The sequence below is a fragment of the Abramis brama genome (genome assembly GCF_963993115.1).
Source record: "Abramis brama genome assembly, chromosome: 20".
Classification (NCBI taxonomy): Eukaryota; Metazoa; Chordata; class Actinopteri; order Cypriniformes; family Leuciscidae; genus Abramis; species Abramis brama.
The window spans coordinates 12,235,419-12,253,136 of NC_139982.1; the positions used below are offsets into that span (position 1 = coordinate 12,235,419).

Consider the following 17,718-nt stretch of genomic DNA (forward strand, 5'->3'; position numbering starts at 1 on the left):
AAGCTGTACACATTTGTTCCATAGCTTAATAAAATCATATAATATAATATAATATAAAATAATGTCATGTAATGGAATTGAATATATCACTCATTTAATTAGGATGTTTTATTTATATATGAAATCTACATACAGACATAATGCATAGCTTCTGGTTACAGGCTTTGAGTTATCATACACGCACAAACAAATTTGCTTTTTTGCATTTGATTGTGTACTGCAAGCTGCCACAAGTGAACTTTGGTTTAAACATTTCCTCAAAATAAAGAAGAATCAATCTATCAACTCAAACCCCTACACAAATAATGAAATGAGGCATGTATCTATGGGTCTATAAAGTACATTCATTGTCATGTCAAATATTAGGCTGATGACAAGTCCAAACATATCACTTACACAAGAGCAATTTATTAACCTGGCCAAGTGTTTTTAACACAGTTTCATAGTTAAGACAATGCACAAAGCAATGGGTCTCAGTAAGAGGTCTGACATCATTACATTAATGAAATAATGAGGCAGCACATAAGATGTCCAAAACTATGACGGATCACCAACCTCAGAGAGCGAGAAAAAAAATCAGTAATTACAGCCAAAAGTGTCATCTTTTATTTTAATAGACACTTTAGAAGAAACCAAGAAGGTCTCGGTGTGAATAAGAATTCACTTGAATTTTCACAAATTCACTCCCTCTCATTTTCAAATATTTATTGTATTAGTGCGTACAATAGACTATAAAAGTTGAAGGGCACTTAAACACATCACAGAGGTTGTATCTGTGGTCCTTCAAAAAAGAAAAGAAAAAGGACCTAACCATCTTACTTGTGGAGTGACTCTTATGCTAAAATATTGCTTCTGTTTACCTTGTGCAACGGTTGTGAAGGAATGCGGTTCATACAATCATCTAAAAGACATTAATACTTCTATACATTGTCATATTGTTCATATTCTCTTCCTACAAAAACATACTGCCTCCATTCTGCATGCTGTCTAATGCAGTGAAGGTTTCGAAGGCCTGTTTTCAGTACTGCCCCAATATGGCGTCTGATTGCTTTTGCAAAGTCTAAAGGCTGAAAAGATTGGTTACTATCGGAGATAATGAGCTCTAACTCAGTTTGCATTACATGCATTACATAAAAAGTTAATATGTTAATAAAGAATATATACTGATGCTATAATTGATATTACTGATAAGACGAAGCGAATTTGCCAAAACAAACCACATATCAGTGCTAATAACATGGTCGCCACACCTTCGGACCAATGAATTCCCATGACCTTTTCAGTCTTGCATGATAACCGGACGATTAAAAGTTGTTTTATAAAGATTGTACTCACAAAAGGCTAAGTTGTTTAAGAGCTAATTATATCTAGAAAAAAAAAATTCAATTTACTATAGAAATAATTTCTCCATGATTTCTTTCATTTCAAAGTTCATTCATTTTCTTCACATTTCGAAACATGGAAATCAGAAAATTCACTGATATTTGCAGATTTCTAGTGAGTTGGGAATCCCGTAATGAGGACTAATCACTTATCTAACGCGGATCAAGAAGCAGTACATTAATGTACAGTGTGGAAAAGGACAAAAATAATCAAGGCCTGGAGCTGGTTTGGTCATAAGTGAGAAAAAATATTTTTCATGAAATGTAAAGAACAGATATAAAACATTCCTATACTTTATATTGATTTCAAAATATTCTTTGAACTCAATTAATCCTATTTAACACCTTACAGAGGAGAATTTTAACTTTAGGGAGGTTATTTTTGGTCAGTCATGAGAGAATGTATTTAAAGCTTCATTTCTGCATGAACAGCAGTCTGTTACTGCCATATTCAATTGACATTCATTAAGATTATAACACATAGATGTAACAGTCTTTGCCATGCAATACATATATAAACATAAATACAAGAGAGTTACATGAAAAACAACATAGATAATACAAGAATAGTATTCATTTTGGTTATTTTGCAAAGCTTTACTGTGATCTTAAGCCTCAAAAAATATCTGTAAAAGCTTGTTGACTCTAGATGAAAAGGCACGACTGGTGTTCCTGATCAGAGGAAAATAAGATTGTATTCTGCTTTAGAAAGCCACACACACACACACACACACACACACACACACACACACAACTGAACAAATGTGTCGGCTAGAGGACAAGTGGAACTATGAAAACACTGCTTGAGTAAAATAGTAGCTGTCAATAAAGCAAAGAAATAAAGGAACCTCGATCATTTCCTGTAGGTTTTATGTGAGCAGTCCCAAGCGAGCCAGTTTGGCGGAGAGAAAGGAATGAAGCACGAAGACCACAGGCTTCGGCCCCGAGTGAAGCTCAAACACCTACGAAAGAGAAAACAAGAAAAAAGTCCTTACTTTAGTTTCCTTTCTACAAAACATTTTGGTTTGCGATCTGTACGGGAGGGCGTTCTCACCCGATGCTCCTAGACTCCGGAATGCACTTCCTTCTCATATTAAAGATGGACAAAATCTAAGCATTTTTAAATCCAATCTAAAAACTCTTTTTTTTAGGTTAGCTTTTTCTTGGCGGTTTTAATTATTTTGTATTCTAGTGTGTTCTTGTTTTTTGTATGCTTTGTATTTCTATCTGTTTTTTTTCTCTCTTTTTGTATTTTTGTTGTGTAAAGTGCCTTGAGAAACTGCTTTAAAGGCGCTATATAAAATAAAGTTTATTATTATTATTATTATTATTACATATGATAAAATGAAAAGGACCTTAAGATAAATGCTTCAGGTAAATAAAGCATTAAGCTGCAAATGATATCTTCACATTCATTTGAAATTGTCCTGTGATATCCTATGACATGCGATTCATCTAAATTGAAATGTTGATTATGAGTCCACACATACACTATATGGACAAAAGTACTGGGACACCTGAACATTACACCAACAATGACATTGCATTCAAAATACATAGACATTAATATGGACGGCTTGTTTCCCTCTTTGCAGCTCTAACAGCTTCCACTCTTCTGAGAACGCTTTCCACAAGATTTCGAGTGTTTCTGTGAGGATTTTTTGCCCTTTCATCCAGTAGAGCATCAGGGGTCAGACACTGATCATGGACGAGAAGGCCTGGCTCGCAATCTCCGTTCCAGTTCATCTCAAAGGTGTTGGATGGGGTTGAGGCTCAGTGTGGGTCAGTCAGGTTCTTCCACACCAAACTCAGCCAACCATGTCTTTATGTACCTTGCTTTGTGCACTGGGACACGTGCTGGAATAGAAAAGGGCCGTCCCCAAACTGTCCCACAAAGTTGGAAGCATAGCATTGTCCAAAATGTCTTGGCATGCTGAAGCATTAAGATTCCCTTCACTGGAAGTAAGGGTCCTAAGCTAACACAGCCCCACACTCAATAACACCCTTCTCCACCAAACTGTACAGTTGGCACGATGCAGTCAGGCAGGTAACGTTCTCCTGGCATCCGCCAAACCCAGACCATTCAGACTGCCAAACAGAGAAGCGTGATTCGAAGTTTCCACTGCTCCAGTCCAGTGGTGATGTGCTTCACACACTCCGTCCGACGCTTGGCATTGAACTTGTTGATGTGAGGCTTTCATGCAGCTGCTCGACCATGGAAACCCATTCCACGAAGCTCCCGCCTCACAGTTTTTTGTGCTGATATTAATGCCAATAAAAGTTTGGAAAGTTTGGTGACTTTAACGCACCATGCACCTCAGCACTCGATGACCAGTTCGTTCTGTGACTTTACGTGGTCTTCTGCTTTGTTTGTGGCTGAGTTTCTGCTGTTACTACATGCTTCCACTGTCCAATAATATCACTCACAGTTGACCGTGGAATTTCTAGCAGGGATGAAATTTCACAAACTGACTTATTGCAAAGCTGGCATCTTATCACAGCACCACAGGCAATGGGTTTGATTGAAACAACTAAATTCAAAAATTAAGAGTCCCAATACTTTTGACCATATAGCGTAAATTATGTGCAGTATCAACATTAACCACTGCAAATTTGGAGTATCTAACTCAATCCCTCTAGTGCCACCAACAGTAGCTCTCATGTTTATGCTAATAACTTTTGAATCCTAAGGGCTAAAAAAACCTATTTCCTCTCAAGATGATTTGATTTCAATGTTCCAAATAAATAAATAAATACACTTTTCAAATTTATCCTAGATTCATATCCAGCTCATTCATTTTTCAGTATAATTGGCTCTGATCATATTCAGACCATGCTGGCAAAAAAATTATCAAAAGCTTTTTTATAAAACAAACCGTTCTCAAATAACGCACACATTAATTTGACGAAAAGCATGTCAAAATGGATGCAAGACTATAGCCGTGTCCCAGTTTGGATTTGAGAGTGCATTCTTTAAAGGAAACAGACTTCGAAGGCCATAAAGGTCTCCATAAATGGGACGGTCTGGCCTACGGAAGATTGTTCTTTTCTTTTCGCCAGCTGCCCTTGATGAGTGACTAGCGTTTGTAATGGACTTTTTTGAAAGTTATATTAAACTCTGAAAACAAAACAGAGGTTCACAAACTGTCTAAATATGTTCACCATGGTCCATCTCTGTATATAATAGAGTATAAACTATATATAATTGCATCTTAGTAAGATATAAGTCAACATTTGAACCGATTTAAAGGGTGTTTTATTTTTACATTTGTATCATTAGATGTTTAGATTAAATACAGATATAAATTGAAACACAATACTGATGTTTAAACATGTAATTAGGCAATTTCTCTCAAAGAACATCCTGTTGTCACTGGTGCGCGATGAATTTTGGGATAGGCAAGGATCCATCTGTTATTTCCTTCATTGCACAGGAAACTAAGGATGCATTTAGAGTAGGGCTGGACGATACGGCCAAAATTTATATCACAATATATTTCTTAATTTCGGTCGATGCGGTACAATTCCGATATCGATATGAACAATATAAAAGCCTCCACAACGAATGTCTGTACCTACAAACTTCTGAAAAATGAATTTGCCAAGTCTCTGAACCCTCTTGCTATAAAACTATATCATATTTTAGAAATAAAAATGGTACAAATAAATGTATGTTAATCTTCTATTTGTATTTAGCCGTAAACAAGAAATGTGAAATCACTGTCAAATAAACTTAAGACTCTCAACTTATTAATATTAATATCTTTAACTTTAAACTATAACATATGTTGATTATATTATTCTTATAGATTGAAACAAAAGTGCTTCAGCCAGGATAAGGAATATGAAAAGTGCTCAGTTGCTGCAGAAAACAGAAAAAAAGAGTGAGCAACAACAAAAACACAAGTTGCTTAGGATTGTTGAGTGTTTATGACACCCTGAATTCATTGCCATTGATGAATCTGAATGTAGTGTTTACATGAACGCTAAACAAGTGATCAGGTCGATGTGTGGGTTATGTCAACAAGCTTCAAATCAGAATAGATTTTTTGACATGCGCACACTGCATAAATATACAGAGTTTCCCGCTGTTTGCACATAATAACTATTCTTCTACATTGATTCTTTATTTGATTTTAACAGCAGACTTAATATTCATCAATTTCTGGTCATAATTTAGAGACAATGAACATATGAACCGTTGTGCCGTGCTGCTTATATTTATCACGCAGTAAAAATGCCTGTACGTACCGAACCGTCATGTTTGTGTACCGTTACACCCCTAAATATATTATATATTTCTCATTAGATCAGAAGTCAGAGTAGACCAGCAGACTTTCATTCTTAATGACATTAGGGACTTCAGAATTGTATGTCCATCTCATGACATCATCACAGGTAAATATGATATTTCATGTCATACCATTTCGCCCTCTGGAGCACCAAAGTCCAGGTAAAGATTCCTGACCCCATCATCTGCAGACATTTTGAGCCGCTCATAGGGGAAGTGAAACAGCACAGATTCACCAGATTCCCGTGTCACGGTGAAACCTCTGTCATAATGCAGGATCAGACAAACGTCCTGTCCGTTCAACACACAGCCTGAGGAGTGCAGACAAACATACACAGATATGAACCATGAGAGGGTGAATTAATGTGACTATTTTATTGCCTGGCTGGAACTCAGGAAGGAAAACACTAAATATTTCCAACATTTCCTCCAGCCAGCTATTGTTCCACACCACAGGAAAATAAGAGGCAAATACAGTAAGATCTCTCAATCCAGCTTTTTTCCCACTCAGTTATCCCTGTGCTAAGCCCCATGGTTACTCAGACAAGTGTTACAGAACATCCCACAGGAATGAATTTGGACTGAATTTGGACAGAATTCTCAATAAAATGTACTTAAAATGTTGTACTTACTGAATGGATATTAATCTCGCAATAACCAGAATAAAGTGTGACTTACACTTTATTCTGGTTCTTGTAAGATTAATATCCATTCAGTGTATAACATTAAAAGTACATTTTAAATAATGAATTAATTAAAAGCATTGTATCTGTCTTTTAATTCATTCATTCATTCATTAATTGTTAAATTACAAAAAGTCTTGTGATTAAAAACTGCATCATTTCAGTGCAATTGGTATGATACGGTACAGTGAACATTTATTAACCATCATAACCACAATCAAAACTAAATAAATAAACATTAACTTATTAACATTTCAACCGAGGCTGTTGTTGATTGGATGTTAAGATGTGGGTGTTGCACTCAAAACTTGAGGCAAATGAACACAAGCTTGCAGGGGCGGGGTTTAAGTGAACTAAATGGTTGGAGAAGTCCTGCATATGTCACCAGAAGATCGAGCTATTCACACACTCATACACACACACACACCTATGGAAACCTCTTTGATGAGTTCAGCAGCCGAATGTCCGCCCTGCACCAGTGCACGTGTCCATGTGGACAGATCCCAGTGTGTCTCCACACGAAACACATGAGACTCGATCCCTCGACCTGTGCCTGTACGTGTAGCAAACACCAAATCTCCACCCAGAGCCGGAGAACTGCGGACGCTGCCTGAGTGAACTAGCCTGTGGACAGAACCAAATACAAAACAGCCGAGGCAGAGCAGTGTGAGTTTATTCAGAGGCTAAACTTATCTATATTTTAATAAAATGGCGGGAAGACAATAAAAAAAAAAGATGTTAAGTAGCCTGTTTTAATGGAGGGGTCACAGATAGGGTGGAAATACTAAATTACGAATGCTTAAAGCTAGAGTTTTACCGTGTGGCGAGTAGTGGGTGTGTTAAGAGAGGAGAGGTCCAGCTCTCATACGTCCACGGCACTGACTGGAACAGCAAGATGTCTTTCTCTGTGAGCGCCATGACGACACGTCTGTGCTGATGCCGCCCGCCATCCAGCTCAAGCTAAACACAAACACAACAATCAGCCACTGATAATCCATACAATCATAATCCATACAGTTTCCATATGCAGAGGAAAAAATATCTCTCAACTAATGCTGTAAACTGGGCAACTGTCTTGCTTGGAACATTACTATATGCAAATATATTATCGCACAGCTTTAAATAAAAAAATGTGGATATACAAGTACGGTATATCCAACTTTACCGGCACACACACCGGTGTTTCCCATTCATTAGATAGACTCTGGTTTCAAAAGTTTCATAATGGACCGAAAATATTTTTAAACTTCTTTTTTTTAAAGAAGTTTTAAAAAAACGTTTTAAAAAAACTTTAAAATAATAACATAAAAGGTCTCTAATGTTGTGTTTTGCGTTACTGCTTTGGCAAAGCTTGTCAAACAAACTAAAATTCTAATCTGATGCGATGCGTGCTCAGCTCGTGATCAGATGGACTCAGAATATGAATTTAATGCGCAAAGTTTCATGCTTAGCATTTCCCAGTGATATACTGACGAAACAGTTTGTTAGAGACCGTCTAAAGTTACATACGACACTGACATACACATTTCTAACCTCAATAGTATTTGAGAAGAATGACTTACAGTCATAAAACGAACCGTAAAGTGTTCATGTAGGTGTCAGACATGATGCTACGGAGCTACGGAGATCATGCATTGACACTCTACTGCTTTTCCTGCAGTTCCCGGATGTGAAATGTTGAATTTTTCTGTTGAATTTGAACCACTGAATTTGTAGAAGCGAATTTGTAAAGTGAAATAAAATTGGTTGAAAATTGCCTGTCGAATATTATAGGTTGTATTTCTAAACAGAATTAATATTTTGGAAGTGAAATCTGAAAGGCGAGTATGGGTTATTGAATTTTTAATAATGAAAATGTGTGTGAAATGTTTTTGAATTGAAATATTCACAGCTTAAAGGTCCCGTTCGTCGTGATCCCATGTTTCAAACTTTAGTTAGTGTGTAATGTTGTTGTTAGAGTATAAATAATATCTGTAAAATTATAAAGCTCAAAGTTCAATGCCAAGCGAGATATTTTATTTAACATAAGTCACCTACATCGAACGGCCCGTTTGGACTAACCCTCTACTTCCTTCTTTAATGACGTCAGTTGAACAGTTTTTTGACTAACCTCCGCCCACAGGAATGCTCCCTCAACTCTACCGAAATTCGTTTATGTACTTGCACACTTCTTATAACTTACTGTGTTTACTCAGCTCTTACGGTGATTTTCTGAAGTAAAACTGACGCTTCATCTTTTGTGTGATGTACAATAAACTTTATTAAACTCATCAGTATATGTTTGATCATCATTCGGACCTGGTCCGAAACAGCAGACTTGTAGGCTAGTAATAATGGATACATACAAGCAGATGACAAATACGTTATAATAACCGCAATTAAACTACTAAACTATACCTGTTCCATCTCTATACAGCACTCTGACTCTGTAGGCATTATTGTCCGACTCGAAATGAACACCGTTACTGAGAGTTTCTGATATTATCATCATTCCGTGAGATGAAATTGTCCTGAGAGACTGAGCGCGAGCTCATGAAGCTCCGCCCCCTGGGTCGTCCAGCAGCAGCTTATTTGCATTTAAAGGGCACACAGTAAAACAGCTCGTTTTTCTGAGCCCCAAAAAATGACAATTTAAACATGCTGTAAAAAAATTATTTGTTGGGTATTTTGATCTGAAACTTCACATACACACTCTGGGGACATCAGAGACTTATTTTACATCTTGTGAAAAGGGGCATAATACGGGACCTTTAAACCATGTTGAATTTCAGCTTATAAAAATGCAAGCCCTAAAAATACAATGCATTAAAATGCAAGCACTTTATTGCAATGCATATTTTTTTCAATTAGTGCAAATCAACAAGCTTTTTTGTTTCAAAAACATTTGGCCTTATTTTACTTCCATATACATAATCCTGTATCTGAGGCAAAATGACTAAATATTGAGAATGCAACAGCGCGCATTATAATTTTCTAACTCCAGTCGGCCACTGATTGGAACCAGCTGATAAAATCTTCCTTTGATTCGACACACCTCTCAACTTGACATTCAAATTAACCGATCGCATTTTAATGATGCAAAAGACACGCGTGTGCACACACACAGAGGCGAATATGAAAGGCTGAGCGGCGGTGTGTCAGTCTTCAAAGGGTTACAGTAAAATAATGATGCAGTTACAAGGTGTGTATAATTTAAACTACTTAGTCAAGACTAACAGAAGCTGCTGTTCAGTTTGCATTCAGCTCCTTCTAGTTACTTCTGAACTCTTCCCTCTCATGGTGAAAGGTTGCCATTTATCACCAAAAAAAAGAGCAAAACAAGCCCCTTAAAAACGCAGTATAATAAGCAGAACTGTACCGGGGAACACATTTAAATAATATTACTAACATTACTAACATCCTACAAAACTAAAAGGAAGTAAATGTCATTTATTAAGATAAGAATAGACTAGTTTAATATAAAAATAATTAGATAATATAAACTGATTGATGAAGTAAAACAATAACATGAGATTTAAAAATAATTCAGCAACTTTATTTAAAGTTTAATTGCACCTACGAGTTGTATTTAATATCAATCAGTTGAGGGCAGTTCATCTAAAAGTTGAGTGTGTTTCGTTTACTATTTTTATCAATATAGTTTACCAAATAAATAATTTTACAGAGTAAAAGAAAGATCAAACAAGGTGAAGTAATTTCATTTGAGATTATGTACTATATAAAGCCCTTTTTGTTGATTTTCCAGAATAACTACAAATATAAATGACTATACGTGAAACAGAAATATGATCATTCTGCCCACCTCTACCGAGGAAGACGTCGAACACACAAAGAGATGCACAACGGAGCAAGCTTTTGTTGATGGACTTGATCTACTCAATCTATGTTTTCATCATCGCTCTGAATCCGAACCAGGTGGCAGTCTTTGACAAAAACACGATTTTCTCAGCTTTGAAATGTGGTTTTGTTTTGCTTTTATATGAAACTTACCCACATTCAAGTGTAGATAAATAAATAAAAAAGAACAAATGAAGCTAGAAGGTTAAAAGGTTCTATGCTGCAAAATTCAGAATTTCAGAATTGGCCTCCATTCAATTCATGAATTGGAATTTGAATTGAATTTACTCCACCCCACAGGACGTTGAATTGAATTTGAACTGGAATGACAGGAAGTGGAATTAAATTCATGGCAATTCAAAGAAATTCCACACAGTCACACAACAGAAAGAATGTGTTGAGTCTCGCATGCATTCAGTGTTAGGAAGGTTACTTTGGAAATGTTATTGCTTACTGTTATTAGTTACCCATTATAAATGTGGTTTAGATTACTTTATTTGGATAACTGTATCAATGCAAAGCAATTTCGTTTTAAGTTGATTAGTAACTAATTGAATTAAACATTTGACATCAGTAATACAACTGAATACAATTACATTAATTTTGTAATTTAATAACAGAAATTTCATTTCACGTAACTATTTACTCCTCAACCCTGCATACATTTTGTTCTAAAATAGATATTGATCAAATTCTTGAAATAAATTACCCCCTCAATGTTGTTTAATTAGTTTTGTTTTTAACATTGCTTTTAACATTCATTGCTGGGGGAAAACATATCCTTTTAATGTAATCTGCACAAGTAGTTCAAACTAATATAATTTATAATGCAATCATATCTGACATATACTGTAAAGCTTCATTGTTAAACACTTCACTTAAAATATGTATATGAATTTCTTTGAATTTTTATTGAATTGCAATTCTGCTTCCTTTAATTCAAATTCGAATTGTAATTCTAGATACTGTTTTTGACATCAATTCAAATTCAATTCAAATTCAAGAATTGAATTGGAATTAAGGAGTCATTCTCAATTCAATTCTGAATTGTGCACAAGCCTTACATATTCATAAAACAAAATATTCTGCGGGCCATTAAAGTTTTGTGAATATGGTGGGGAAAGAGTTAAAGAAGCCAAAATTTTATATTTACATTTACTAGACTGCATCAGCTATTATTTGTACATGTTAATGAGGATCACAAAAGATTTGATAAAGTGACCATATACTTCACATGTTTTTTGAGCTGCATGTCATGATTGACCTCAGAATGCAAGAGACATTCGGTGTATATGTGTCAAGTCAAGTCAAGTCACCTTCATTTATATAGCGCTTTTAACAATATGGATTGTTTCAAAGCAGCTTTACAGTGATAATAGGAAATTACTGTAACAGATTGTTTAGGCTTTACAACAGCTCTAGGATAAAGTTATTGTCCAGCTAAAGTACATTTTTTGATTGATTGATTCACTTCCATTGCGAAGATCATTAGTTATTAACTTAGGAGGCCCTAACACAACACCGTTCTAACAGGAAAACCCTTCATGTGTGTGTGTGTGTGTGTGAGATACCTGCTCTGCCAGCCAGCCGATGTGTTTGAGCGTGCAGTGTGTGTTGGCGCTAGGGTTGCTCAAGAAGGAGTTGATGTGGGCCAGCATCTGTGGCAAAAGGGCAGCAATGTTTGTGTGGATGGCCGTGAACCAGGAGTGAGCAGTGGCCCCGTCTTTACACCGCAACACCACAGTGTGCTGGCCGTCCGGAGAGTGAAGCTCCAGCAACCTGTACAAAACAAAGCAGTACTGAAAACAGTTCTCATTTCAGTGCTGGGGTTACAAGTAATTATATAATCAGTACTTCTTGAAAGTAATGAGTTGAGTATCGATGTTTTTGAATGTACAAAATAATACCCTAGTTTCTATGTATTTATTTCACTATTTTTATAAGCAAATACTGTCATTATTGTAATAGCATGAATGCTATTTTGGTTGAACTAATAATTCACAGCAAGCTAGAGTTAATTTCGGCGTGAAACATAACCTGGAAATGTTTTTATGAGATTCAAATCCAAATGACATAGTCAACCCCAGGAACAAAATTCTGCTTTTGGTTACTTTTGTAATCTTACACACACACACACACACCTGTTTTCCAGGTCAGGCATGGTGAGGTTTCGGCTGATGAAGCTCATTTTAAGCGGGATGACCTTTCTGTCACGAGTTACACTGCTCTTGGGCGACTCGTCGCTGCCGCTGAGGTTTGGAGACTGAAGATGTCCATCCCAAGGCAGATCTGCACTCATTGAGGACTTCTTAAAGAGTGGAGACACCTCCCTGATGTACTTCACTGCACACAAAAAACACAGCCTTAACTGACAGGTCACTATCAGGAACATCCAAAAGAAAAAGACTGCATTCACTGACAAGGCTCTCATTTCATCACATATAGGTCGCACTGTACAGCCCAGGGGTAATAACACACACACACACACACTAATCCATTTCATACATACTGCATTATATAAACATATTGTAGCTGCTTCTTAAAGTTTATTGACACATTAAAACACTAAAGAAACATGCATGAATATGAAAAAACAACACTAATAAGCTACGAAAAAGAATGATAGAGGGATGTTTGGAGAAAAAAATCCTCTAACCAATAGAGAGCAGTTTGGTGGAACAACGTCAAATCTTATTGTTAAACTTCAAATCTAGTTTTTGTTTTTATGTCAAGCATGTTCTGGAAGATTTAAAAATTGTTTTGGAAGGATGTGGATATTTATATTGAGGATGTTCGATAAAAATCGTGTATTTCATGCATTTTTTATTTTAAACATAAAAGAAATGAACAGAATAAAGATACTATACAGATTAATAATAAAGATATTAGGAATAAATATATATATATATATTCAGTGTTGGGTAGGGGTGTAACGGTACATGTATTCGTCCCAAACTGTCACGGTACGGATGTCAAGGTTCGGTGTATACAGACAGATGACGAATAGTCACACACGAATAGTCACTGATTATCTCTGATTATCACTGTGGACATGTAAAATAAAATAAAATGACACAACCATATATCTTTTTGTTAAATGTCAGTTTTAATGATCAACATTATTATTATTATTATTATTATTATTATTACACGGCTCTGTGGAATACTTGATTCTGATTGGTCAATCGTGCCATCCAGCGGTATGTTATTCCCAGATAACAGCCGCTGAAAACAGAAACGCAGGCTCATCCGGGTCACTGAAGTCAGCAGCGCTATACGCCTGCTAGGAGCGTTTTTTCTTGGTGGAAGTTTTTGCATTTTGTGAGCTGATAAAATATTAAAACTCAGTCAAATCAATATTTTGTGTAAAGTTATTTAATTATGCCATCCAGTATTGTGGACTCGCTCTCTCGTTTCATACAAACGCAGCTGCTGCCATTTTGTGACTATTGTTTTGTACACTGTTGGATTATAGGATAACAAACAGGTACGATTTTAAAACAGTTTAATCTGAAATCAATATCCCTTATCTCCATAATTATTTATGTGGGAAAATGCTGTGTATTAAGTGGTAAGACTGTATATGTATCTCTTAAACGTCCGTCTAGTTTGAACTTGAACTCCGCTTCGCGTCGGGGTCCTCATCACCCTGTCGGGAGTTTATTCTGAGAGAACAACCGGCTGGATGTACATTATCCCTTACTTAAAGTATAATAAGCTATACAATAAGAAAGACAAGCAAATAGTTCGTACAACTACCTCAGGGGGGACTAAATGCCGCTAGGTGGAACAAACTGTAATTTGCACTACTGTCTGCGCAAAATACATGAAAAGAAACCTAGCATTGGGGATTTGTTGCTTTTTCCTGTTGTACCGAACTCATATTGAACTGTGACTCCAAAACCAAGGAGAATGTTACTATTAAAGGGGTGGTATAATGCCCTTTTCACAAGATGTAAAATAAGTCTTTGATGTCCCCAGAGTGTGTATGTGAAGGTTTGGCTCAAAATACCCCACAGATATTTTTATATAGCATGTTACAGTAAAATGCACCGTTTTTGTGTCTGTTCCTTTAAATGCAAATGAGCTGCTGCTGCTGATATCTCTGCGCCCAAGTAGCAGTGCTTCGCCTGTGCTTCCCCCTAATATAGTCCCAAGTCAATATCTGCCTAGGAATTCGCCTAGTGTTAATCTGCATCGCTATTTGTACTCGTTGTGAATACGCAGGCCACAAGAAGTAATTAGGTGGGGGGAGGGTTAGTTTTTTTTATCACTTTTACTCAGGACATGCTAGCTGGCAACAAAGGATTCCATTCATTAAGCTAAGCTAAGCTAGCGCCGACCGTCAAACTAAAACAATGCATGCACTGAGACAAAAATGCATTTGCCAACCTATCTAAATGTAGGAAAGAAGGTGAATAAAAGCAAAAAGAATACAATTTAAAAGCAAATATCTTCCTTTGCTTTGAACTTTGAGCATTGTAACTTTGCAGATGTTGTTTACGCTCAAACAGCAACATTACACACTAACTAAAGTTAGAAAAGTGAAATCATAATCAACCACCCCTTTAAATTTAATGTGTTACAATATTGCATTACTCCCTAAAAACTGCTTTACTTCACTTCTTTTTACAGAATGTTCTTGTAGTTACTTTTTATGATGTAAAGTACGACTGTGTTTTTGTGTTTGCATGCATTGGAAAGCTTAACATTTACCAGGAAGATCCAAAAGCCACATTAAAATCCTAAGTTAAAGTTAATTAATTAAATTAAAGTTAATGACCTACATAAAATACTTGAATTCTTACATTATATTTAAATGTTTGGAAAGCTGATGCATTTAGCTAATTGTTACAGAAGCTTTGACATACAGGACTGTAAGAAGAAAAAACACAGACACACACACGAACATAGTTTCTCAATGATACTTGAGCAGAAAAACACTTGGCTGAGCCAAAGACATTTGAGGAATTCAGTTTGGATAGATGAACGCATGCAAGTATTTGCAGGACAAGAATAAGGGTGGCTGTATGTGCTTTTACAAACATCAACAGTCTGGAAACATTCATAGATGGAAACATTTTACCAAATTCTTCATTTGTGTTCTCCTGAAGTAAATGTGCATGACCGAGTAAATGATTTTCATGAATTCTGGGTGAACTATGGTGTGCATTCACACTGACAGCAATTTGCACTGGCAAAGCCATTTAATTTTAATAATAATGACCGATTTCTGGCGGCATATGCGTTACATTCCCTGAAAATTATATTTTTTAAGCAGCAAGAAAGCTACTTCACAATTGTTTAAAAGAAAAACTTTCAAACCCTATGGTCAGATTAAAACCCCTCCAATTAAAAAAGATTTTTAAAAAATAGATAAAATTTAGCAGCAACAACACCTATCTGCGACCAATTAGGTCAATAACACAAAGGTTGCGGGTTCAAACCCTAGAAGAGTGATTCTTGAACTATCAAGTGTGGCACTGGGTTATGTTTTTATTGAAAGCTGCTAATTATGGCTGGATATATTTCTCTTCATTTCAGGATTATAGTCTGTGTCAGTATCCTGCTCCTGCAAGCTCTTCTCACCTTCTCACTAATCATAGCTGAATTAATCACTCATCGCTGATTCACCTCAGTGTAATAATGTCGGTGTTGTAAATGCACATCTTTTTCAGTTTTCCAGTGGAATATTCCAGTACTGGTATTGTGCAGCATCATGGGATCATTTCTAAGCCATTTTAAGATCTCATTAGATCCACCAGGACCATCAAATATAATTCTGATTTTAATTAGGCCAGTGCCACAGAGGATAATGTATGTGTGACTGTGAGCAGAGCCCATCTCATGCGGACCTGCTCCACATACCTCACCGTCAGTCTCCATATCTCTGTTGCACTGGGGTGGTCTATTCGATTAGGAATGAGTTATGCATATGCATATGCATATATATATATATATATATATATATAGTTTAAAAAATGATTTAAGATACTAATGAAAAACTGACATGTGCTGTACCATATACATCCAAACAAATCAAAATTAAATCAAGAGCTTGTGATTTGAAATCAAATCGATTTGTGATATCGGTGTGAATAGCCATGTTTCCGTCAACAAACAACAACAATAAAAAGCATGAAGTAGGGTTGAACTTGATTTTGTCCATTGAGAATCGATTGGATTGTTGAAAGTGGGTGTTGCAAACTAAATTAATGTAATTGTTTTTGATAAAAATACACATTTATTACAAAATAAATGAAATAAATGTATTATAATTTATAATAAATACTGCAGCATTCCATAAAAAAATAGGAATTGTAAAGAACAAAATGAAATTATGAATTTGTGGAGACATTAAAAATGATGAAAATCGATAAACAGAGATGTCTTCACAATCTCCCTCTCTCTATATCCCATTCCCACACATTCCCGCCGGATGTTTGGAGAAACATTAATAATCATCTGCTATTGGAGCAAGATAGATGATCTGCTTATTACCAGAACATTCATGTACTTCTATAAGTTTCATAACTTCTCTAAGTGATTTTCAAATGTTAATGTAACTCGGGCCTCTTATCGACCTGAATTATCTTTCTTTTAAAAGAATAAAATTAACATTTTTTACTAGTTGAAAACAGTTTGAACTCAAAATAATGCCTAAATTAATTATCAACTGTGTGTCATTCTCAGACGCTTCGTGCGGGCCTGCTGAATCCACGCGGCTCGAGTGATCGTCTTACCCTCCAGCGTCACCTCCTTCCCGGCCTTCTTCAGCGCCTGTACCGCCGCGTCGTGAGTGGCGTCGCGGAGGTCGCTGCCGTTGACGGACAGGATCGCGTCGCCGACGCGCAGGGCTCGACTCTGATCCGCCGCTAAACCGGGGAAGATCTTTGATATGAGGATGGGCATGCGGTTCTCCCGACCCCCTTTAATACTGATCCCCAGTCCGCCGGACTCCTGCTTGACTATCCGAACCCTCCGAACCCCCTCCGGCCCCGCCGGGTCACAGTAACCGCTGGACTCCGAGTCTGAGCCGGTCCCGTTGAACCGACCCGGGCTGTCGTATTGCCCGCGGCTCTGAAAAACATCTCGGTTCTGTTCGTTGCCATTGGAAACACCGTTTCTTAAATGCGAGTTGTGCTCCGAAAATCCCGCGGGCCCGCCCGGTTCGCCCTCCGCCGTCAGTGTGAGAGTGTCCCGTGTGAGTTCCGCGGAGACCCGGACCCAGCGGTCACTCAGGAGCAGGTCCAGATGACCCTGTTTCTCCGCGCGGGTCCACACGGCCATGATCAAACTTTAACTCATCATAAAGTTTAAACTCTCTCGACACACCCACTCACACGCACATTTCCCCAGAGGAAGCGAGAGGATCCGATTTTATGTCTGTTAATAAGTTAAAACATCGCTATATCTCTGCAGCGCTTTGAATTTGTGATCACTGCACGAAGAAACTATAAAATTAAAAACATCCTTAGATCGGACGGCGGAGATAACCGTAAGATTTGTATCTAATTAATTATTC

At 36.9% G+C, this 17,718-nt stretch overlaps 1 protein-coding gene across 1 annotated transcript; it reads right to left on the reverse strand.

Moving 5' to 3' along the window:
- Window positions 1-93: 93 nt before the first annotated feature.
- Window positions 94-17,718, reverse strand: sntb2 (syntrophin, beta 2). The gene is made up of 7 exons (XM_084095286.1): window positions 16,937-17,718; window positions 12,335-12,536; window positions 11,765-11,972; window positions 7,174-7,316; window positions 6,784-6,980; window positions 5,806-5,984; window positions 94-2,344 (listed from the first exon to the last, which is right to left on the reverse strand). Exons 1-7 carry the CDS (start codon window positions 17,481-17,483, stop codon window positions 2,252-2,254), a joined length of 1,569 nt encoding a protein of 522 aa, XP_083951412.1. The 5' UTR covers window positions 17,484-17,718; the 3' UTR covers window positions 94-2,251.